We start from the raw sequence: 24,929 nt of genomic DNA on the forward strand, positions 1-24,929 counted from the left end.
TCTAGGGAAACCCATTTATGTATTGGGCAAATTAACTCTGATTTTGTGTATTGAAAATTTGAGAACCCTCCCTTTACTTCTCCATTAATAGTTATCTGAGACCAGGAGGTGGTGGTGGTGGCGGTGGTGGTGGTGGTGGTGGTGGTGGTAGAGTTCCATGTAGAGCAGGATCACCGATACTTGGACGACTAGGAGTTCCACCAGTGGAAATTTTTTTATCCCAAGATGGAGGCGGTGGTGGTTGTGGCAGAGAAGCACCAAACGTTCCACCAGTTCCCGAGTTTGTCGATGGGATCGACACTCTTGGTGGAGGAACCCCAGCTGAGGGAACTGAGGATAGAGCAGGTGATTGTTGTATTATAGATTGAGAAGACGCCAGATCACCCACCCCTGAAGTAGATGAAAATCCTCCAATTCTAGTTTGGGGAGGGGGAGGTGGTGCTGGAATATTTAAAGGTTTTAGAGACCCCGTAGGAGGCCGTTCTTGAGTAGTTTTAGATATTCCTGGGCTGTTTTGTATTTGAGGAAACGATGGTGAGCAGGGCGGAGGAGGGGAAACAGTAGAAGAGGCCAAGAAATTTCTCTCTGTGTTTCCTAACTGATTACTAACTCCAATATCAGCGCCTGAATGTATCATTGCTTGAGCAGGTGAAGCTTGAGTTGGAGGTGGTGGAATTGAGGATGATACTGGAGGCTGAATGGAGGGCGATATAGGGGGTAGAACTGAAGATTGAGTAGGAATTTGCTGACTGCTTGGCGATTCTGATTGTTTTTGGAATCCCGAAAAGTAAGATGTTTCATTGACATGCTCCTGCCTCATTTTATTAGTTGATTCTGGTAAATTTGATATAGGGGCTCCAGAATTCATATTAGGATTTGCAGGTTCTAAAATTAGTTGATTTTGGGTTCCATTAATTAGCTCTCCAGGAATGATATCATTACCGAATTGCTCATTGTTTGATATATTAGTTAAAACCTCCCATTTTCCATCAGAATTTTCTCTGAAAAGAGTAACAGTATCCTCTCCACTTGAAGTAGCAAGAACCGTGCCGGTAACACTCCAAGTGAGTCTCCAAACAGGCTCATTGAAATTTAAGACTTGACTACTATGCCATCCCTGTCCATCCACATCTTGAGTCCAAATAACTACAATCTTATCATCACCACAAGAAGCAATGGTTTCAGCAAGTAAATCTACGGAAGGTCTCCATGCAACATCTCTTACCCATTCTGAGTGAATTGTGTCAAGTGTTTGCCCGATTTCTAAGAGTTCTTTAGTCTGAGGATCTTGCTTCCAAATCCTAATTTGGTTATCACAACCACCCGAAACAAGCCTTATAGGTTGGGTGGACGTTACACCTACAGAAGCTCCAATGGAACTGGTAGCGGGAGCCCATGATATTGAGTTTGTTCCATTTGGGTGTCCGAAAGCCTGTTTTTTTGTCCAACTTCTTGTTTCTGAGTTATAAGAGCAAACTGCTATCGAACCATCGGCTACTGCACAGGCAAATTGAAGTCCATAGTCCCAGGGACACCAGGAAACACTGTTAATTGAAGATGAAAAATCCTCACAAGAGTAAACAATTTCCCATCTAGACCTTTGAGTTTCTTTCCAAACCAATACCCTTTTATCATAAGAACAAGAAACCAAAACACTACCAAAAGTCGGATGTGCCCAACAAACTTGCCAAACCGGTCCTTCGTGCCCCCTTAGCTCTGCTAAAAATGTTGGTTGATCTGTTGAAACATCAAATATCCTTATTGTGTGGTCTGAAGATGCTGTTGCCAATCTACGGCCATAGTAATCCAATTGGGTGTCATGTACCGGACCGGTATGGCCAGTATCAAAAGTTCCGATGACTTCCGCCATCTAGAAATTCTCTATGTTAAACTAATTATCCCTATTCTTAACTTTTTTACTCTCCTCTCTCTTTATTCGACCTATTTTTATTTTCTTTCCTGCCTTCAAAATTCCACGCCCAGTGGGGAAAACAAATCCTTATAAGGCGCCAAAATTGTTATTATATATTAAGAATTTGTTATTCGACACCCTCAAAAATTGTTGGAGCCAAAACATGTGTTATAAAAACCCATTTAAATGTTTGTGAATGGGAGGGCAAAGATTTGCTAATGTGGCTGAAATGTATTCATTCTTAAAAGTTATTTTCCCGTTATTATAATGTCATCCTTTTCTCCTCAAATATGGTCCTTAACTGCTACAAAATTCTCAACAAAACACATATAAAACGTGGTTCCCGCCAAGCACATTGGATAAACTTAATAATAAATAGGTGCTTATCACATTTATATTGATGTTCTTCCAAATGATTAATAAGATTAACTTAGTACCTTTATGAATAGATAAGGTGTATACAACGCAGTTATTTTGTTGTTTATCACAATGAATTCAGGAGAGTTAAATAGAGAACAGAGAGAGGATGCTTTGTGTGTGTTTGAAGTTTTCGATATGGATCAAGATGGCCAGCTAGATTTAAGGGAGTTTAAGTCGGCTTTAAGAGCGTTGGGATTCGAAGTAAATAAAGAGGAGATCAAGTTGGTAGTTTCTTCTTGTTTGGATAATTCTCTGGGATTAAGTATAGGATCAACTACGAAAGGAGCGGGTGGTGTTAATTCATCTTATTTGCCATCTTCATCACTGGGATCTTCTTCTGTAGTTGTGGGAACCAATGACTTTGATAGATTCATTGATTTCGACAACTTTTGTTCTGTTATAAGTTATTTAATGGAATCACAAAAAAAATTTGGGATAGGAGCTTTCTATGGAACAGCTAGAGATGCAAGTGACAAACACTCATTACATAGAAAAGAGAGAGGAATAGAAAGTTATTTGGATGTAGGTCAAGAAGATGACTTAGAAGATGAACCTCCGGTATCTATTGAGTACGTTAGAAGGATATTTTCCCTATTTGACACAAACAAAACGGGGAAGGTTGGTTTAAGAAACCTAAAAGCATTAATTTCACAAGTTGCTCGTGAGTCTCATAATCTAAATATGAGAAACACCGGTGAATCTGGTGGTATTGGAGACTTCGTTTTTACCGATGAAGAGCTTTCACTGATGATTAAACACATAGACAGGGACAATGATGGATTTTTGGACTTTGAGGATTTTTATAAGGTATTCCAGTATTGCCATGGAAGTAATTCTGGAATTAGCTTTTGATAGACGTTTGAAATCATTTTTTCTCTTTCATTTATGAAAAACAAGGCTATTAAAAAAATATAGGTACTTGATTATACAAATAAAAATTGGTATAGCGTCGAATGTAATGCATTCAAACTGAATTGGTTTAAAACACATAATTCAGCTATAAACATTCGCGTATTTTTGGACTATTAATCGTCTAAGCATTGAACAAGTTTCTCGTATTGTTTAAAGGTGGCAAGTTAATGACTGAATCGGTTTTAATTACCGTCCTGTTGTAACTCAATATTTGTGTTTTATTGATAAAACCAGCTTTAACCCCAATAGAGAGACCCATTTTCATCATTTGAATCATTTTCGGACGATCAGAAACATCCAAGCCAAGTGAGGGCCAAAGTTCAAAATCGCTCCACGTAGTAGGTGTGAGATAATGGCGAAAATGAGTTTGAGGAAACATTTCAATAGCTTCTCTAAGCTTAGAGAGACCCCTAACATTAAAATGGAGAATGTCAAAGGCTCTGTTAATGTGGTCCCTTATATTCATTTCTGAGGGGAACCAAATCCATCTTGGTTTAATTGGCTGTGTTTCTATGTAATCGACAACAACTCTATCTGCAGTAACATTCTTAAATTCCATGCAGTGTCTAATTGGGTCAATAAGATTTGCATTTCCCCTTATTCCTCCATCCATATAATAACTTCCAGATACATAAACTGGTCTATAAACAAGTGGATAAGCTAGGCTGGCAAAAACTGCATTTATTAATTCGTCTTCTGTGCTATTCCATCCATACCACGTTCTAGGAAGCCCATCTTCTATTCTAGTGGCTGTGATGGTAACTGACTTCGAGTTGTTTCTCTTGTTGGTTGCAAATCTTGTCTTTAATATTTTCCTTGGAGCTTCTACGCCACATAAATATTGAAACACTGCATCTGGATCAATCATTTTTTTAAGTAACATTTGAATCCAACTTCCTATATTCTTTTTCAATGGTAGCTGACAGTCAGATAGTATTTCCTGTTGAGCAGACCACCAGTAATTCCAAAGTTCATTTGTCCATTCGTAGACCGAATTCTGATATAAAGAACTATACGCCCCTATTGCTCCTACACTAACTCCGGATATTACATCCCAATCTATAGTTTTACCTTCTTCCTTATAGCGTGTAACTAAACCTCTCAGTGCTGCTACCTCCCAAGCTCCTCTATTTGAACCCCCACTTAGTACCAAAACATAGCATTTAGTTGGGTCGTAATCCTCAAAAACTCCTTTCATAAACATTGAATTGATCAATTTATTATGTATTGAAAGTGATAATTCATGGGGGAATACATCAGGCAATTCTTCTGTGATTAATGTATGTGGATAAACTGTCCATAGACTTACATAATATTCAAATTTTGATTGATCTATATCTTTGGGAAGCACCTCTTTTAGTACTTTTCTAACTAATTCTGGCCTAAATAATTCACTTGGATACGGAGTTTGAGCACTCCATGGTTTGAAACAATACACTGAGGATACTACAACCAAGCTAAAAACAAATAACAATATTAATATATTATTCCGTTTGTCCATTTTATGTTCATTATTCTCTGAATTCCTCCAGTACGAAACTATGGCGTCACGCTTACCACTTTATCTTTTATTCCCACTCTTTTCCATTATAATTTTTGGCTTTTCAACTCGTGAAAGTTTAACTCAGAGAACGGTAATAAATTTGGGGAATTAAGAGAATATGTATTTAATCCAATTGTCTATTTTTCATTGAACATAATATAAAAAATAAAATATTGTTAACCTTTGATTTAAAATAAACCAGTTTTTTTAGTTAATGATTTATTTTATTATGGTTTAGCGCCAAACACCTATTTTTATTTTCTTTTATTGAAAATATTATGCAAGTATATTTGAAGATTGGAAATGAGTGAAAGCAAATGGATGAGAGAGAGAAACTCTCAAATTAGAATTGGACCTGAATTTCAGGCTGTCTTGCCAGATTTAATTGAATCAAGGCACAACGAGTTATCAAAAGTTGAAAACAACATTAAAACAAAGTCAAAGTTAAACCAAGTACAACAGAAAGGCGTGTGCTTAATAGGTGGTAGCGAGCCAAAATCTGCCTCTAGCACTAACATATTGAAAAGAAAGACCAAATCAAAGATCAAACAAAAGGAAACGCAAAACAGTAGTGTTGATGGTCACGCAAAAGATGTGAACAAAAATTCAAAGCCGAAGGTAATTAAGATAAAAAAATGAATTAAACAAATTTATATTGGCAAAATATATTTTATATTTAAAATATACCGTATTTTTATATACAGTTTTGTTTTTGTTTTAATGATTTACATACCCAAACCATGCATAAATGTCATATTCAATTCAATTTTTCTGGTTAAAAAGTTTATCATATTTTTAACTTTAACATTACTATCTGTAATATTTATTTTTCAATTTTTTTATATCTATTTATTCATACTTCACACATTATTACCTGCCAATATTACTCTATTCATACTACTCTTCACGTATACAGAGAAATTTACAGTATTTGTTTACAATAATAGTAAATACAAATTCTAGTAAATTCTACTTGTGTTATTTAGATTACTATTCAATTTTTTGCTTAGAACTTGTAGGGAACCTGTCCTTTTTGACATGCTGAATTCATACTAAAATATAAGTATTTAAGAATTCGCGCCAAGTATGGTACCTTTATGAGGCGCGCCTCTAAAAAAACTAATACAAGTTTGAATAAAGTTAGGAAACGAGAAAAGAAAAAATAAAAGGTGCAAGTAATAAATATAAGAGAAAAATATTAATTTCTTGAATATTTTGTGGAATATATTTACATAAATCTATATTGAATTGAGATACAAAAAAAGAAATCGAAGGAGAATTCAGTAACTGCTTGGACATTTAACAGTTGTCAAAGGTTGGTTTTTTCTGGCCAAGGATAACAGAAATAAAATTAGATGTCATTGAATAGAAATTATATAGAATTGCTTTTGTTGTAGGGGTCAGACTACTCTTTTTTTTTCCTTATTTGTTGGATACTCGCTAACAAATTTATTAATCTGGATTTCTTTCTAATTGAATTCTTTGATTTATAAATTTTATCATTTCAGTTATATATTGAAAATAATATATAAATAATAGTATACACAGGCAAAATTACATAGGTTTTATTTAATAAAAAAGCATACAAATATAAATAATAAATTGGTGTTGGGAATTTAATATAATATTTAAGTAGTGTACTACTGTCCGACAATTTATACATAATTAAGAACTGTGTTCTAGTTAAAAAAAAAGACAAATTGATAAAATTATATGCCATTTGTATAATATAATATTTGTTACTTGAATACTTCAAATAAGCTAACAATAGCCACTTTTTTATTTTAAAGAGTAACCTCATATTATTTATTTATACTACATTATATCAGGTAAGTAAATGGAGAATGGATTATGTAGGTCGCGAACAACACGCTGGGCAGACGTGGAGGATGATGACGACGATCTAGATATGTCTCTTCCTGAAGAGAGGATGCAACAAGCAAAATGTTCATCAACGACACAATCTTCAAGTAGTAAAACAGGGTCTGTATCAAATAGAGTTTCTACAACAGAATCTGGCAGTAATGGTTATAATCATAACAATAGTGATGACAATAATAATGGTGATATTAACAGTAGTGGTAATAATAATAACAATAATAATAACAATAATTCAAATTCAGGAAACAAAAAGAAACAAAGTGGAAGTAGAAGCATTAATGCTCAAGCTAAGCAGGTTTCTAACTTACAGAAAGATCCACCATATTTAGTTAAAATATCAAATTTAGATTATAATTTACAATTAAAAGATATTCAAGAGTTCTTTAAAAAGAATGGTATAAACAATGTTAAGATTAAACTTCCAATGAGAAATGGGAGTAATGAGGGAATAGCTACGATTGAATTCAGCAATTTTTCTGATTTCTCGAATACAATCTGTGAATTAGACGGGTCTTGCATTGGATCTAGAAATGTTCGTATTAACCATATTCCTAATTCAAAAGGTGGAAAATTGGACGATAAATCCTCAAATTTTAGGAACAACAGTAACAACAGGGGATCTCATAATGCTAATTTAAACTTTTCAAGGGGCGGAAACAATTCTAAACCTCTGAGTCATTCTAATAGAGACTTGTCTCCAGATTTTTCCACTGTCAGAAGAATGAATAATAACATTAATTCAAACACAACTGCATCATCATCATTCACGTCTACATACACATCTGGGGGAGGAAAGTCCTTGCTTTCCTCAAATAATGTTGAAGATAACAAATCTCTCATAAAATCACCAAATTTCCGGTCCTCTCACCCCAAGGATAATGAAGGAACAAACATTAATTCACAGAATGAATCAGATAAAAGTGGTTTTAATGTGTCTACCTCAATTGGAAAAAGTGGAAAAGGAAATAATAATAATAATAATAACAATAGTAATAGTAATAATTATAATAATCATCATCACCATTTTGGTGGGAAAGGAAATAATAACAATTCAGGAAATACTGGAGGTATTGCTAATACAGGGAACATTGGTATTAATAATGGTAATTCCGGAAATGCGACAAGAGTAAATAACAATGGAAAGAATTCAGGAAATGGATCTGGTACATTTAATTCTGGTAAAAAAACGGATTCAGGAGCGAATAAGGATAAGAATAAATTCGGAAAAAGCTCTTCAGAAAATGGAGGAGTTCAAGTAAAAGGTCAAAAGGGAGGAACTAGAGGAGGTGGGGGAGGTGTGGGAACTTCTAATTCAAACGCCTCAAGAGAAAGCCACCCCTCACGAAATGGTGAATCTGGGGACTCTAGAAAAGGAAGGAGCTATCATGGTGGAAAGCATTCAAATTCATCTTCAAAAGGACCTAGTGGCGGTAACAATTCAGAAAATGGAAAAGGATCAGTTTCGGGACCCAAGAATAACAAGCCTTCTGGACAGAAAGAAGTTGCGAAAAATGGAATTGAAACAAGAAATAGATTTGCAGCCTTAGGTGACTGAATTTGTTTGATTAATAAAAGCGGTGAACAATAAATAAATTATAGCAATTATTAATACTGAACTAAGGTATTGTTAATTCTTATAATATATAGATAATATTAAGATAAATTATAATTTGATTTCTAAGTGAAAAATGGGATTACTCCCATAAACTTCTAGTTCATATCTTTGTTATTTTAGATTTAGGTAATAATTAGTTGTCTATTACTATTATGAAATTGTTTTTTCCCAAATTTTAACTGCAATTAAAAATGTCTTTTCACACATTGATCAATGAAAAATGATGTGATACTGGCAATTAGTATCTGTATTTTGGTTTATTTTTGCTATTTGCCTTTGTAGAAGGTTTACACTCATCAGTATGATTTTCGGATAAAAGGTAGCAGGAAATTGCTTTGACAGGGCCCGAAACACTTAACTTTGGTTTGATTTCTTGCTTCGTTTTTTCATCAATTACACTCCTCCTTTTAAAACATAAATAGAATACACCTACATTATTTACAAGAAGGATCAAAATAACCAAACAACCAATAAAGGCAGCTATAGACATAGATTGACCAATTTTATAAACCTCCTTAATAAATTTACTAGAGGCTTCCAAATGTAAAACGGTAATTGGATCTGAATCGTTGAAATTAATATCTTCTTTTGTAGAAAACCTAATTTGTTCGATGGCATGTACTATATTCATGTTGTCGCTGGCATGATTCAAAAAGTGGCCAGAATGAATATTATACATATAATAGCTTTCTTCTTGTTTCTTAAACCTTCTAGGAATAATAAACAATATGATACTCATTATTTGATATAAACTAAATTCTTCTAAACGTATTCTGATCAACCGAAGTAAAAATAAGGTAACATCTCCTAACTTCATAATATGCCACGTTACTTTTTTCGGGAAATACGCATGTGATTCTGATAAATTACTCCCATATAAACCTACTTTAACTATGTTCCTTTTTGGATTTAAGTACTTGTGAAATATCCAAAGTTCTAAATAGTCTATGTCGACTCTTCCCGAGAGACTTAGTTCATTTATATTTGGACTCTCACTTTTAACTTTACTTGTTTTCATTATATATGAACACTCTATTGGATGTTTAACTAATTCTCCGTCGTTTACTGCTGTGAAATTACCCAAATTTGTATCAAAACAAAGACAGGAATCGCCACAACGTCTAGCAGGAATCTTTCTATATCCAAGTACTCCTTGACTACGTAATCCAATGAAATACTGAGAATCATTACCTAAAAAGTTATATATATCATTAATTGAGTCACTTTTAAGGTAAATATCATTAGTTTCTACACCGTTATTGTTGTAATTAGAGTTTCTCTCTTCTGAGGATAAAGGACACAATACTATTGATGGAGCCTCAAAATAAGGTTGTATTCCAGTAGAAGCCAACATTGAAACAAACCATCCCGTTTGAGCAAATATGTATATTAATAAGCCTAGGATCAAATAAAGTGGCATCCATATTAACAGTTTGACCAAAAATGCAAAACTTTCTGCTTTTTCTGCTTCCTTTGATTTTCCAAAAGACCCGTCTTTAAAGTATAAAATAAATAGTTAATTAATCATTAAAAAAATAAAAGAAACCCAAACACGACTCAATTGAGGATTATTTAAACCATGTAAATCATTCAATAAATCAAATGTTAGGGTATTAAAAAAGGAGATATTTAAGGAATGGCACATTAAATGTTATTTTATTCCTTCCTAGTTTCAATTTAAACTTACATGGAACAATAAAGTTTCTAAATAACGAATAGAACGCAGTTACGAAATCAAATAATTTGAATAAAATTTTTCTGATCATCTTTGTATATCTCTACTTTAATTTGCACTAACATATATTTCAATGTCTATTTGACTTCTCATTCACATACACTTTTTCGTCAAATAAAGTTACAATAAACATATACAACTTGTCATTATTATTTTATTAATATTTTTGCCTTTTTATTGTTTATACACACTTCTTCCAATGAAAAATAAATTAAAAAGTCCGTATTAGATAAGAGGAGTAACACAAGATGTCGCAGTTAATAATAATGAAATGATTCGTTATTTTCTCTGTTTACGAGTATTAGGAACTCCTACTCGATCACCACAACAGACTTGCTCGAGAATGTAGGGACTACTATGGCAAATATTCTTCCCCAATATATTTTTCCCTTTTGTTTTGTATCACAAATGCTTTTTTCAAGTAACATATTTAATGATGGCGCCACGGAGTGGCGCCGTCGAAAGGTATCGGATATTAATTATAATGGTGTCAAATATATATAGTGGATGAGTAGTCAAAAATAAACAAAAATGGTGGTAATAGTTGACATTTTGGTGCAAACATAGTTAATATTTTTTTAAAGAAAAATAAGGTAGAGGCTAGAAACACTGCCATTACAGGTGTTAGTTGAGGGCGAATTCATTTAATAAAATAATGAAAAGATGGCTCTTGAAAGCAAAAAAATCTGTAATTTAGACTCTTTAAAGAGCGAAGGGAGAAGAGGCTTTAATAATAAAAGAGGTAATAATAAATTAGTTAAGGCAGGTGACAATGAACTTAGGGTATTGATTGTTAATGAAAGTATAAGAAACGCAAATGAATTAACAAAACTTATCAAAAACGCATGGTTGAAGGAATATAATGAATGCAATTGGATGGAGGGGAGTGAGAAAATGAATAAATTCAATAAATTAGTAATAAAAGTAAGAAAGGATCCGATGTTTGAGGGGAATGGTAGCATTTATCTAAATGAAAATATTTACAATGATATAATTAAGCTTGGAAAAGAGATAACAAACTATGCAAGAGAGTCAATATTTAAAAAATTAACTTCAGATAAAGAAATTGAATGGTTAAGGAATACTGCTTTAGATAGCAAGAGTACTCTTAAAGATAAGGTAGAGTCATGTTCAATATTAATACAAAGCAATCCAATATTGTATATCAAAGAACTAGACATATTGAAGAGCATGATATTAAATGCAAGTAATAAAACAAGTTACATAAAAATGATGGACGTAATATTGAACATGATGTTAAGCAATAAGATAATTCCAAAGAATAGGGAGTTATCCAACATATATAGCAATAAAAAATTGGAGACCTTATTTTCAAATAACAAAATTGAGGATGCATCAATAAACATTTCGATGTTTGAGTTAGTGCAGGTATACTTCGAGAACTATTTAAAAGAATGGTATTTGGTGCTTACTAATATATTGATCAAAATGCTAAATGATACACAATGGACAGTAAAAAAAAAGATGATATCACTTGTATTTCACCTATGCTTAAATATTACTGAACAGAGGCATTTATTAATTAATGCTTTGGTTCACAAATTTGGTGATAGGGAAGATAAAGTGGCTTCTCACTCTACATACCTTTTGGGAGAAATAATTAGAAAGAACGAAAATAGTGATATAATATATATTATTATAGATATTTTATCCGATCATTTATCTAAAAATTTAGAATCATTCCACAATTTACTAATTTCAAGTCATAAAAAAAAGAATAGAAAAAATTCCAAAGAAGATGAAAAAAATGATGATGGTAGTTCAGCTGTTGTCTATCGTCAAGTTTACCGTTTAATGCTGTTTATTTCAGAAATAAAGCTTAATAGAAACTATAATTTTTATTCATTACCATTTATGGAATCAAAGTTCCCCCCACCAATAAGAATCCTAAATTTATGTTTATCCTCCTTAAGGGTTATAGTAGATTCGAGAACTAGAGATAGTGATAAGATAATGACTGTTAAGGAACCAATATATAGATTTTTAAGAGTAACTTTGAATTGTATAAATAGGTCATTACCATATGCTGAAGCACAAATAAGATTAATAAATAACAAATCATCTAATAAATTGTTGGAAAACTTCGAGACGCAATACATACCAAAGTTATACTTTCTTTGTCATAATATTGACTGTGGGTCTATTAGGATTGTTATATTAAACGTATTGTATAGAATCTCAAAAATACTTAATGTTTTATCAGGAAGATATTACAGATTGTTTTATTCTCAGTTGCTATACAGACCTATATATAATTCAAAAAACAAAAAACTATTGGTATACCTCACTTGGAAGATTATAAACGATGACGAAATAAGTCATACAACTGTCATTTCGATTCTAAAGAGAGCTATTCAAGTTTCTATACATAATTATGATATACCAATGTTGTTATCCTTTCTTATCATTGTCATCAACATTATTATTAATGGTGATGATATTAATAGAAAGAATATTAAAAAAGGAGCATCAAGTTGTAAAAAAAGAAAACTAACAGGTAGAAAAAAGTTGTCTTGTTATACTAACGGTGAATTTTCGCCATTATTAAATGGCGATAACAACGACGAGATTCTAGGTGAGGATAATAAATTAAACAGAAGTAATCTTGTAATCATTTCCAACTCCCTGAAGGACTTAATTACTAGAAACGATTCAAATATCGCAGGCGACTTTGAGGATGAACATTTTGTGGATATTTCTGAAGAGGAAAATGATTATCATAAAATTATTTATATAGGAAATGATACAAAGTCTGATATCGATTGTAAACATGATAATGTAAATAATAACAATATGAAATGTAAAATAAATATGAGGTATGATCCGCTTAAGAGGGACCCTAATTATTCAAACGGTGATAATATACATTTCTGGGAACTAGATATGTTAAGGTCATTTTATCATCCACTAATAGCTGAAATAGCCTATAAGTGTTTAATATTATGTAATGAAAAGATGATTCATAAAGAAGCGAAAAGCACACTTTCAATTGAAGATAGGAATAATCTTTTGAATAGTATTAAAGGATTCATTAGGAAATTTAGACTAAACTATGAAACAAGCATGGGTAGTGATAAGAATAACGTAATCAATAAATTATTTAAACTGTCATCTCTACCCTTATTCTTGCAGATATTAAATTACAACATGGTTGATCTAAATCTCATACTTCTTAAATGTTTTGACAATAATAATGCAAAAGAAAACGCACAATTAATTGAAAAGAACTCCAGAATAAATTCATTCAATAAATGGAATAGCTCATATGTTCCCGAATACCTCAATTTCTATAAATTGTACTTTGAAGATGGTTTCGTCAAATCAATAAATAAATACAATAAACTCAATTCTGACATGGAAAACGGTGGCAATTATGATGAGGATAATTTTGATATTGATTATGATGAGACTACGGGGAAAATGATTAAGCATAACAAATACAAGGGTGACAATAACAGTGACGTTATGATTGATTCACTAATTGATGATTTTTCAAATATCAAGCAAGACGAGGAAGACCCCACAGATGATGATTACGGAGACTTCATGGAAGAAGACGATGATTTCATGGAAGATGATAATTTCATGGATGACGACAGCGATATAGACATCATGAGTGAAGTCAATATGGAAGATATTCCGGAACATGTTGATTTAGAAGCCAATAATGACTTAATTTATTTGAAATCAAATAAACACAAAAAACAAAAAGTTGAAACAGAAAGTGAAAACGATCCGTTGAACACCATAACTTATGTAGATGCAGATGAAATGGAGGATTATTTGTCATAGTGATGGAAAACACATAATTTCATTTTTAGTAATGTGTAATTCTTAAAAATAGCTAGCTTTGATTAATAACATTAATTACAGAGTACTATACAGTATAAACACTTATTGACTATAAGAATCCATTATTATCATTATTTATCTCGTTTTTCATGTTGCTTTGATTATGTGCGTTGTAATTTATGTTCAAATGGTTTTGATTTAATGTTGAAGGTGATGACATTGCATTTTGGGTGTAATTCAGTGGTTGTTGGATTGCGATGTTATCATTTAAATCTACATTATTTACTTTTAAATGTGTATTTTTTTGAGGAATGTTGTATTGATTGCCATAAATATTTGTAACTTGATTGTTAAAATTAACAGTTGGTATTCTTACATCATCCGTAAATATTCGTTTCGTTTCCTGAATAATTTGATTGTCAGTTTTTATCTGATTAATTTTTCCTGAGTTATAAACTGAATGGTTGTAATATGGATGTGCAACGTTATTTATTTGATTTACTGTTTGTACTGTTGAGTTACCAATAATGTGATTTTTATATAAAATACCATTATTACCTCTTTCTACTTTTTCAAATACACTACTACTTAATATTTTATCTCGACTGTTAAATACGTAACCTGGATTCAAATTATTGTTAATTATCATTTCGCCTGTCTTTACAGTTGCTGTTGTCAAATGGATATTTGTTTCTAATTTTTCAATATTACTTCCACAAGGAACCGCTCCAATACTCAGATTATTCTCAGCTCCGGAGATATCGCTTCCTATTTTTACAGGTTGATCTTTATTAGAATCATCATTTGATTTTATCCCATAAACTACATTGGAATTACTGCTAGTGTTATAAATGATATTTTCCGCACTTTCTCCCTTAGCTGCACCAATAGACTCAACAGAAATGTTGAGTTTTAAAAATGTAAGCTTAACATGCTCCTCAAAGACCTTTTTAATTATTTCAAAATCCCTTTCTATTAATTTTAATCTAGTTATTCTTTCCTCTTGTGTTCTGTTCTTTAAATCCAATAATTTATCTTTTAAAATAGATAGTGGGCTCCTATTTCTTATATTGCAGGCCACATTTTTCTCATTCTTTTTCAAAACCGTCTCTTTTGCTACTGTCCTCATTACCATCAATACTCGTCGAATTAAAATATACACAATTATTTTTATTCTAATTAAAAAAATGGCGCCATACCATTTATGCTAATTTCTGGTACTCGAAAATTGTTTGCATAATTGCAAATAGAGGTAAAAAGTGTGAGATTAATATTAGTTAAGAATCAAAAGGACAATAAGAGATACTGAGTATTAATATGAGTGTGTTTTAATTTTCTATGAAGGAGAATGAGCAAAAGGCATAATTCTCAATACAAAATAATTGTTATAAGAAAATTAGTAATTTAAAACGAGATCTTAATTTTGGAATATATATATTAAACAACATAATAAATGCAACAGTAGGTTTATGTTGTCACTAGTTTTGTATTTGTTTGTAATCACTGCCATTTATGCTTCTAAAGAAATTCAAGTTCAGTTTTATATATAAGAACAAGTACATAAATAGGACAAAATGAGGATCAGAGGATTTTGCTACAAATACAAGTTGTTTGAACTTCTATTCATGACTTTAAACTATTTTATCATAAATATCTCATGTTTAGTTGAAAAAATAGACTCCAAAACTTTAAGTGGCACAAATGCATACATTTGGCTTATTAAATCGCCAATTATACTGTCACAGAACATAAATGACCCAGTCAGATATTCATATGGATTGATGCCAGGTTCGAGGATAAAAATAGAATTGGAATTTGAGTATTGGAATTACTTTAATAATAAGGATATATTTGTATCAAAAACCACGAGTGATATGGAAAAAAGAATACACAAAGAATTCAATAATTTAGAGAAAAGTGAACACAAAAAAGAAAAAATTAATGATAAATTGGACAAAAACAACATACTTTCCTCTGGAGTTCCACTACTTAGATTTGAAGACCTTCCGGTATCATGCATACTAGTGTTTAGAGTTGATGAGATAGCGAAATTGGTCGTAAATATCGAGTTAGTCAACTCAAATGAATTGCTATATTTTGGTCTCAAGTTGAAAAAATTAAACTTTCAGAGTGCCCTTAGTAGATTTGTAAGGTATATCATACTTTATTGGAAAAGCATAATAAATAATCTTATGCCAAAAATAGTGACAAAATCAATAGAAAAAAGATGTTTTGAATCTTTAAACAACATAGTTGCTCCAAATTTAAATGTAGTTAGCAACAATGAAGCAAATGGCGTTAATAAAGGCAAAAAGTTAAGTTTTTATTCAAATAGAACAGATAATGCTTATACAAGTATTAACAAAGACCAAAAAAATGCATTTATTGAAAAAAAAGTGTATATCGAGCCATTAAGAAACAAAGCAAGTAATGGAGCTTCTGGAAAAACAATAAAAAACGTTTTTTTATTATTGCTAAACAGTGAACAACTAGCAGCACTAAATCATTCTCCAATACAGGATTTAACGCTAATGTCAATATCAAATAACCACTCTGCTCACTTTAATGTGAACAGCTACATAAGAAGTATGGTTAGAATACCGATTCAAGATAAAAAACTTAATTTTGAATATAAAGTTCCGTATTTAGATAGATATAGTTTATTAGTAGTTAACGGTGACAGAGTACCATTGACAATAAAAGGGAAAATAACGATAAATAATCCAGAACCACTTAATCATTTATCATTTGAAAGGAGGATGGACAAATATATTATTAAATTTATGTTCACACTATATATTATAACTATAGTAGGATATATTTTTATGATTGTAAATGACCAAGATGGCAACTTAAAAATAACAAGTCTGCAATTGATGACACTATTATTGCTTATATTAAAACCGATATGTTTGTACCTTGACAAAAATAATCTAGAACTTTTTCTTCAATATGGCCAAATAAAATTCAGCAATTGGTTTATTCCCAGAGCAATTTCCAGAATTCATGAAACAATATTCATTATTTATTTGCTTTTAATATCACTTGGCTGGAAAGTATTAAGGGACAATTTATTGTCTGTTGAAACGAGGCTCATATTTGGTTTGTTTGTTATTTTATTTTATATTGGACTTTTCGAGGTTTTATTTGGAATATTTCAAATAGCAAGGTATATATTCAACGCAGTTGTGTCACTTTGTATAGTAGTTGCCACAAATATAAATGCCACCTTAATTCAAAATACAATATCTGACAATTCAATATCACCAAGACTTGGAATATTATATAAAAAATGGCAATCCTACTCAATGTTTAAATGGATTTTTGCATTTTTTATTGTAAAGCCAACGTTTCTGTTTTTTTGGAGGGTATTTACCTTGCAACCTAACGGATATGACGACTGGGTTTACAACTTCTTTGATCAAATAATTGACTTTGCCATTATTGTTTCTGTTGCTGTTATTTTTAGAACATTTAAAATACCAAAGCTTTTTACTAAATTATACCCAAAATCACAGTTTGAAAGTAACAATGACAACAATCATGATGATAGTAACGTAAATAGTAACGCCAGCCATTACATAGACAATGTAGATGTATCAATGTGGCCTGTCATTATTTAACGCGAATGAAAAATTAGTGAGAGCATACTAAATTTTAGATATTTTCTATTTAACTTAGCGTATATGTTACACAATATTAAAGTATATTTTATCAACGATAATGTTTTTGTGTACAAACAAATTTTAACTACAATTAAACAATGCCATTTAACGTATTAAATAGCAATATAACAATAATATTAGCGACTATTGTTACTATATTTGACACTGATAAAGTAATAAAAAATTTTATTCAATCACATTAACGTATAAAACAATGGTGAAACTACTCTTTATTTTGAAATTATATATTTGCATGCGGGATTGGAACATCATAAAAACAGTGGTGCTACTAAAGAAACCCATCAAACATATAATGAATTAAAAAGATGGCATATTCTGTGTTTCTATCTTCATGTGCTTAGTAATTGTTCCGCTTTTCAGCTCAAAAATAAAGTTAACTAAATTTACTTTTTCATTATTATCTCATTCGCCCCTCGGCAGGCAACAAATTAATTACACAATAAAATTAAGAAATGGCGCCAACAGCACACAAATATTAGTTTTACTTTTCTTAATAAGTTATAAAAAGACTAACAGATAGGCACGTTAAAGGCACATATATACATATATATTGATAGGTATAATTGATACAAGAGTTATAGTAAGTTGTGTAGATAATTAAGGCTAAATTACGTGTAATATATATGGGTTCTAAATGATTCATGTGTATCTATGTTATTCAATTATTGATAATAACGACCACATGAATTAATGTATTTCATGGCAACTTGACTATTTTACCGTTTAAATTTCTTTACAAATTAATATATACTACATGCTTTAAAATACGAACAAGACTTTGATATGTGGTAAAAAAATGTCCCTAAGAGAATTAGTAGTGGGTTCGACTCAGATGTTAGTGGAGAGTGTGCTAAGAAGAATAAATGAGAATCTACTTGATTACTTTATCAACTTGCCAGAAAGCATATGGTTAAGTGGTTTTTTGGATCAAGTGAATTTAAAAGATGTAATGTTTAACACAAAAGCACTTTCAAATGAATGGTATTCTTTGGACATTCCATTTAGATTAAAATATGGACATATAAGAAGGGCGAACATTCAGGTATTATTGGCACATTCGAAACTGGTAATGGAGGTTGACGGGGTAGTATTAATAATAGGGCCAAATATATCGAATAAATCGTATGAGGAAGTGATTAAAAATACAATGGATAATGTATCTGGGTTGTTGGAATTATTCAAAAGTATAATAACAATTAAGAACAATAATGATTGTATGTGTGATGATATTAGGTCGAACAAAGAAGATGTACCTATGGATCCTATACCAAATATGAAATCATCAAATAAAGAAGGTTTGAATTCATTGTTGAGATGGCTATTTAGGTACGTTCCGGATTTGTCACTAAGTGTGAGAAATATATACATCAGATATGAAGATGATGTATTGGATATATCACATCCAATGTCAGCAGGAATACACATAGATTCCATAACAATAAATCCAGCTAGAAGTTGTTGGGACATAGAATGGCCAACTGAGAAGGATGATAATGTTAAATTTGTGCCTAAAGAAAATGAAGGTGAACTTAAAATACAAAAACATCCATTAGCAATAACTAATGTTAATTTTGATGCTAGAGGAATATTTGGTGTTAAAATAAAAGGTTTATCTATTTATTGGGATGATGAATCCGCTCCATTTATTCCAATATCATTACTGGAACAAACTGAATTGTCGAATGATAAATTTGGGGTTTTTTCTGCAATAACAATAGATGATATGCAAAATTTGGTGGATTCTAATTTAAAATATCATACAGTTATTATTTCAAATATGAGCATGTCGGCTCAATTTGGATTTGTAAATCCGTTATTAAATAACAAAATTGTTTGTGAAAAGGATAAGGCAATGAGTACTGGATTAGAAATTGGAAATACTTTATTACCGTCAAGCCCTATGTCAGCTTCATTTAGGAATAATTTAGAAAGTAAAAGTGTGAGTTTAGATTATCCAGATAATACTGCTGTAAACGATTTTTCAATAGGATCTAATATAGCGACTTTAATAAATATAAATATTCACAGTGGATTTGAGATAAACGTATACCCTCAAATGGTACATGGAATAGTTAGATTGATTACATTATACAATCAATTTCAATTTTGGACACAGATAAGGAGATTTAGACCAGTAGAAAGACCTGGAAGTGGTAACAATAGGGTTGAAATAAGAAGGATATGTAGAGAATGGTGGATATTTAGTTTAAAATATTATAAAAGTATGTTAAACAAGGATAATAAACATACCAGTAATTTGAAGGACGAGATAGACTATAGAATTGAAAGAAAAAGATATATAAAGATAATAAAAAAATGGAAATGGCTTGAATATATGATTACTGGTACAAACACGTTCAATGATTCAGGTAGTTTAGGTACATTTAAAATATCATGGTTGAAAAGTAACGGTGGCGTCTTAAATATAAAAACAAACAAAGCAGGTGTTTCTGATTCATCTATATTATTTGAGGATGTTAATATTAATGGGCATTTGAATTTAAATAGTAACAATAACAATCACACTATGGGCATTGCTTCTGCTGGAAATAATTTGATTCAAATAGACTCTGAGATGTCACATTTGATTGGTAGTAAAAAGCTAAATTTGAGTAGATATTGGGACTATAGTGTAGATTTTTTACAAAAAGCATCAAAAAGAAGTGATGATGTCAAGTTTATTCTTGGGGTATTGCAACACCACACATATTGGACTGTCACTCAATGGCATGTATTAGCGGAAAGAGAATACAACTTAGAATTTGAATTACTTCAGAATAATTTCAAATATGCAAAAAAAAAGAATACGCCAAGGTCAAATGACTATTTAACACTATTAGCACATGGTTTGCACTGCCAATCTGAGTCTAATATGTGGGATTTAATAAATAAATTAAGAATATCCTACGAAAACATAAAGAATAGTGTTATTAGCAGTTTAAAAATGAGAAATAAAGAAATAATTCCAATAAACACTAATGTTTTTAATCAAAAATTGAACTGTAAAGTTAATGGTGAAATTAATATTAATACTAAATTAACAAGTGAAAAAATAGAACTCAATCATCCATATATAATTTTTTCGAAAAATGATATTTTTGAATCTGATTACGATGCATTAACCGATTTTTTTGGTTCATGTATGAATGAGAATAAAAGAAAGATGAATAAAAGAGATTGGCACTCTATAAGATTAAGATTGCATTTATGGGGCAAATTTTATGACGAGTATCTAGAGGCATTTCCATTGTCAATAACTGAGACTATAGAAATAAAAAAATTAATGTTTTTGAGTTATTATTTAGATTTTCAACAAATGGATAAATTATTTAGCGTTTCATTATTAAGTGATACTCTAAATTTATCAAATTTGATTTCGGATATAGAAAGCAATAATATTGGGATTGTGAATCAAATAGATAATTTGGATATTTTGCTTGGAAATAACAATGGTAATTTAGTAACGGTGGCAAGACCTAAGAGCCAACAGAATCATTTACAGGAGGAGAACATCACTTACACTAATTTTGATGCCAACGGTGATACTGTTAATAATGATAATATTGATAATACTACAAACACCAAAAATAATACTGATGAAACGAGCAGTTCTGAGAACTTTAATGATGAAGAAAAGAAAGAAGACAGTGGTAATTTTGGCAATAATTTAAATTTTAAATATGAGAAAAGTTTACCAAATATTTATAATGAAAACAAAAACATACCAGAATGGTTAACTGATATAGCAGGACCTGGAATTAGTTTACCAAAATTACTCTCAAATCGAATAATTAGAATGTGCATACCAAGGTGTGAAGTAAATATATGTCATCTAGTTAAAAATCACAAGGACAGTGATAACAAAAAAAGTGTTAGAGTATGCAGTAATTTAGTAAATAAAAACAATGAATGTACATCTACAATATCGTATATACCGAGAAAATTGTTTGGTGTTGTAATTTCAAATTTCGGATTTAATATGAATACATGTACTAGTTTAAGAATAAGTTGTTGTTTAAAAAAACTAGAAATTGTGATGTGGAACTATAATGATAGCAATTTAATTGGTGAGTTTATTTCAAGTATAAAATTAGATAAAACAGTTAACAAAAAGATGATAAGGGATGACCAAATAGTTATTTTTTCAATTTGTGATCCGAGGATAGAAGATAAAGATAACAATAATAATAATGGTAATAATAATAACAATGGTGAAACAGTATCGAATACACCAGTTAGAGGAAATAAAAACTTTAGTAATGGCAATTACGACACCAATTTTATGGATAGTATGGATGCAATGAGTGAGAGCTCACCAACAACAATTCACCATGTAAGTGACACTAATTTAGGTGAAAATTCAATAAGTACAGAGAAAGCTGTCAGATTTGAAGCTAATAGTATTATTAGTTCAGTAAATGCTCATAATAGTAACAATATTAGTAAGTATTTGAAAAAATGGAACTACCTTAGTTTGGTGTTACTTCCTCCAAATAACTCTAATAGAAAAGAAAAATATAAGTCAAAAAATACTAACGACGGAAACAAAATGTCAAAAACAAGTGAAACATATTCAAATTTCGTATTTAGGATACCGTTTTATTTAAAATTAGACTTTAATCTAACATCTTTAATGATAATATTAAATGAACAATTATTAGACAACATAAGGGGGGAGATCATGAAATTATTGCAGGTTTATTTATTAACAACATGGAGCCAATATAAGGGTTTTGGATCATTTCCTATATCAGATAAAGTACGTTGTATTATAAGCGATAATATTTACTTGAACGCAAATACAAGTAATAAGGAAAAAAATAATTTTGAATTATTGCTTTGTCACCCATTTAATTTGTCTTTAAATAAATTGAATGTAATAGATAAGTTTAATAAGTCTGAATGGAATAAAATCAATTCTTTATTAAATAAAATACATGTTCGAATATCAATTAGACTACCTTCAATTGAAATTTATATGTTAAATGAATCCATTGATTATTTTCATAGTAATAACATTGGGAATGAATATGAGAACGAGACAGGGATAAATAGAAAAGCACTTTCATTTGATTTATCTACATCATCGAAGTTTTTGATTGAATCGCAAACTATACTAATTGGAACTTTATTAGACAAGTCAAGAGGAAATATAAATAGAATTTATTTTAGAGGTTTTCAAATGAAATTTGATACACAACAAAATATAACCAGTATTATAAAAATTTATTTACGTTTTAAGAACTTAATATTTGACAGATATAACAACTTAATAGGTATTATGAATTTGTTCAAGGATGATAGGTTCGACTATATCTCAAAACATTCATTGGCATGTTTTACTAATGAAATATTAAGACTACAATGTGATAAGTTACCTGATACAAATAATATACTTTTGAAAGAATTTTCGCTATCTATAAACAATAATTATGATAATGAAACTATCATTGATGATTTTAATTTAAACATTGCAAGTAGCAACAGTATTGAAATTAATAAACAAGATAGTGTTAATGATAATAATAAATATGATAATACTAATTTAAATATAGATGCCGTAGATAATGGTATTACTAACGAAGTTGAAATAAGACAAGAGGTAGAAATTGAAACAAGTACTTATAAATCATGTATTGGAGGCAATGAATTGTCAGCATTTAAAAAATCAGATAATGTTAATGAAGTTTGCAATAGAAAATTACCAGAAGATAGTATTTTATCAAAAAATGTCAGTGGCGAGTGCAATGCTCCTAGTAGTACAAATAAAAAAACAATATGTGTAGCAAACAATACCGACATTTATGCCAATGTTGTCGCGAATTCAGGCAACCACGTCCCAGATAGTTATCTGCGAGATTGTAAATTAAATGAAAATACAGACGGTGTTTCTTATAAATACGCTAATACGGTTAGAAAAACAAGCAAATTAATATCTTTTAATGGAACAGACTACAATAAAAATGTTCTGGCTGGAAAGAATTTCAACGGTATTAACAATAATGTTATGAGTAATATAAATACTAGTGACAATCAACTTAAATTTAAAGTTAATGGTGATACTACTTTAGGAAGGCAGAACGGTAGTAACAAGAAAAAACCAACAATTTCACTAAGAACTGGTTTAAATTTTAATAATTAGTTATAATAGTGAGCTTTTTGAACAATAATAATCTATTATAAGCACAGTTGTTTTGTTTCCTGTGTACTTTTTTATGTCATATTTTTTTGAACTATATCTGTGACTACTCTTCTTGTGTCTTAAATATTGTATGCATGCGTGCATTTTGGTATTACCTGTTCCCGCCTTTTGTAAAAATGCATGTGGTTGAAATAAATATTTGGAAATTAGGCTATTATTACTTTTCAAACCGCAGATAAATAAGATTAAAGTTAAATTTATAAATGTGAATAGGTTTATCATAGAATGTCAACTATAGTAAAGAAAAAAATAAAGTTGCCGAGGAATATAACTCCTGAATTTGTAAGTTAATGTCTTGTTTTGAAAAATACTTCAAAAGGAATGAATTAAAATAAACAATCAAAAAGGTAAAAATAGTTTTAGTACCACTCCAGAAGTGATAGTGTCATTTCTTTTAAGTATATGACTAACTGAGTATACTTTATTATCAAATTACTTTTTTTAACAAAATATTGCTTTATGTATATTTAACCTATAGGCATTAGAGTTAAAGGAATGTTTCGATTGGCAAGACAGGAATGGAGATGGTTTGGTATCAAAAGAGTGTCTCTTGGTGTTATTGAGAGCAACAGGTCAGATTTGGTCATTAGATGAAGTAGAAAAAATATGTCACAGTAAGTTGGTGATACAAAAATAATCTAGTAATTTAAATAACAATAAATGTAACTATTTTTAGATATTGGATCCAAGGAAGTGGATTTTCAGACATATTTAGATTTAATTTCACATAAAGTTATGTTAAAGCCAGACAAAGAGGAATTAAGGACGGCATTTAATGTGTTGGATAGATTTGGAAACGGGCAAGTATTAGTTAGTGATTTGAAACATATACTATGCAATGTTGGTGAAAAGTTAACTGTGAGTTCATATGAATTGAGTAAATAGTTACAGTTTATATATTAATATTTGTTTTTCAGGAGGATGGATTTCAGGAATTGTTGAGTATATCCGATATACCTGATGCATCTAGAATGACGTTTTTAACGGAGGAAGAGTTTATGAAAATGTGAGTAAAATTGAAATATTGTCTAACCACTATTATAATCAATATTTAAATAGCTTTTCAGGGAACATTAATTAAAAAGAAATAGATATCTATTTGAATAAGAAGAGATGGAAAGGAAAAATATAATGTTAAATCATCATAATATTATCGACATATTGTTTAAAATATAAATAAAACTATTATTTTTATTATTTTATTGATTGA

General features: G+C 30.5%; 11 protein-coding genes across 11 annotated transcripts; 7 read left to right on the forward strand and 4 right to left on the reverse strand.

Moving 5' to 3' along the window:
* Nucleotides 1–91: 91 nt before the first annotated feature.
* Nucleotides 92–1,870, reverse strand: FG379_000419 (uncharacterized protein; the record flags this gene model as incomplete). Its single annotated transcript, XM_067325830.1, has 1 exon — nucleotides 92–1,870. The coding sequence occupies one exon, from the start codon at nucleotides 1,868–1,870 to the stop codon at nucleotides 92–94; it is 1,779 nt and encodes a 592-aa protein (XP_067182671.1).
* Nucleotides 1,871–2,401: 531 nt separating this feature from the next.
* FG379_000420 (centrosomal centrin 3) lies at nucleotides 2,402–3,184 on the forward strand (the record flags this gene model as incomplete). The annotated part of the gene is made up of 1 exon (XM_067325831.1): nucleotides 2,402–3,184. The coding sequence occupies one exon, from the start codon at nucleotides 2,402–2,404 to the stop codon at nucleotides 3,182–3,184; it is 783 nt and encodes a 260-aa protein (XP_067182672.1).
* Nucleotides 3,185–3,365: 181 nt separating this feature from the next.
* FG379_000421 (secreted hydrolase superfamily) lies at nucleotides 3,366–4,745 on the reverse strand (the record flags this gene model as incomplete). The annotated part of the gene is made up of 1 exon (XM_067325832.1): nucleotides 3,366–4,745. One exon carries the CDS (start codon nucleotides 4,743–4,745, stop codon nucleotides 3,366–3,368), a length of 1,380 nt encoding a protein of 459 aa, XP_067182673.1.
* Nucleotides 4,746–5,090: 345 nt separating this feature from the next.
* FG379_000422 (uncharacterized protein) lies at nucleotides 5,091–5,426 on the forward strand (the record flags this gene model as incomplete). The annotated part of the gene is made up of 1 exon (XM_067325833.1): nucleotides 5,091–5,426. One exon carries the CDS (start codon nucleotides 5,091–5,093, stop codon nucleotides 5,424–5,426), a length of 336 nt encoding a protein of 111 aa, XP_067182674.1.
* Nucleotides 5,427–6,624: 1,198 nt separating this feature from the next.
* On the forward strand, nucleotides 6,625–8,223 carry FG379_000423 (uncharacterized protein; the record flags this gene model as incomplete). The annotated part of the gene is made up of 1 exon (XM_067325834.1): nucleotides 6,625–8,223. One exon carries the CDS (start codon nucleotides 6,625–6,627, stop codon nucleotides 8,221–8,223), a length of 1,599 nt encoding a protein of 532 aa, XP_067182675.1.
* Nucleotides 8,224–8,521: 298 nt separating this feature from the next.
* Nucleotides 8,522–9,637, reverse strand: FG379_000425 (uncharacterized protein; the record flags this gene model as incomplete). The annotated part of the gene is made up of 1 exon (XM_067325836.1): nucleotides 8,522–9,637. One exon carries the CDS (start codon nucleotides 9,635–9,637, stop codon nucleotides 8,522–8,524), a length of 1,116 nt encoding a protein of 371 aa, XP_067182677.1.
* A 1,044-nt stretch (nucleotides 9,638–10,681) lies between these two features.
* FG379_000426 (uncharacterized protein) lies at nucleotides 10,682–13,831 on the forward strand (the record flags this gene model as incomplete). Its single annotated transcript, XM_067325837.1, has 1 exon — nucleotides 10,682–13,831. One exon carries the CDS (start codon nucleotides 10,682–10,684, stop codon nucleotides 13,829–13,831), a length of 3,150 nt encoding a protein of 1,049 aa, XP_067182678.1.
* A 267-nt stretch (nucleotides 13,832–14,098) lies between these two features.
* On the reverse strand, nucleotides 14,099–14,960 carry FG379_000427 (uncharacterized protein; the record flags this gene model as incomplete). Its single annotated transcript, XM_067325838.1, has 2 exons — nucleotides 14,099–14,104; nucleotides 14,208–14,960. The coding sequence occupies 2 exons, from the start codon at nucleotides 14,958–14,960 to the stop codon at nucleotides 14,099–14,101; spliced, it is 759 nt and encodes a 252-aa protein (XP_067182679.1).
* A 445-nt stretch (nucleotides 14,961–15,405) lies between these two features.
* On the forward strand, nucleotides 15,406–17,454 carry FG379_000428 (uncharacterized protein; the record flags this gene model as incomplete). The annotated part of the gene is made up of 1 exon (XM_067325839.1): nucleotides 15,406–17,454. One exon carries the CDS (start codon nucleotides 15,406–15,408, stop codon nucleotides 17,452–17,454), a length of 2,049 nt encoding a protein of 682 aa, XP_067182680.1.
* An 859-nt stretch (nucleotides 17,455–18,313) lies between these two features.
* On the forward strand, nucleotides 18,314–23,659 carry FG379_000429 (uncharacterized protein; the record flags this gene model as incomplete). The annotated part of the gene is made up of 1 exon (XM_067325840.1): nucleotides 18,314–23,659. One exon carries the CDS (start codon nucleotides 18,314–18,316, stop codon nucleotides 23,657–23,659), a length of 5,346 nt encoding a protein of 1,781 aa, XP_067182681.1.
* Nucleotides 23,660–23,944: 285 nt separating this feature from the next.
* On the forward strand, nucleotides 23,945–24,867 carry FG379_000430 (EF hand family; the record flags this gene model as incomplete). Its single annotated transcript, XM_067325841.1, has 5 exons — nucleotides 23,945–24,001; nucleotides 24,198–24,333; nucleotides 24,396–24,577; nucleotides 24,637–24,725; nucleotides 24,828–24,867. The coding sequence occupies 5 exons, from the start codon at nucleotides 23,945–23,947 to the stop codon at nucleotides 24,865–24,867; spliced, it is 504 nt and encodes a 167-aa protein (XP_067182682.1).
* Nucleotides 24,868–24,929: the final 62 nt, after the last annotated feature.

The sequence above is a fragment of the Cryptosporidium bovis genome, assembly GCF_009768925.1.
Source record: "Cryptosporidium bovis isolate 45015 chromosome Unknown contig_11, whole genome shotgun sequence".
Classification (NCBI taxonomy): domain Eukaryota; phylum Apicomplexa; class Conoidasida; order Eucoccidiorida; family Cryptosporidiidae; genus Cryptosporidium; species Cryptosporidium bovis.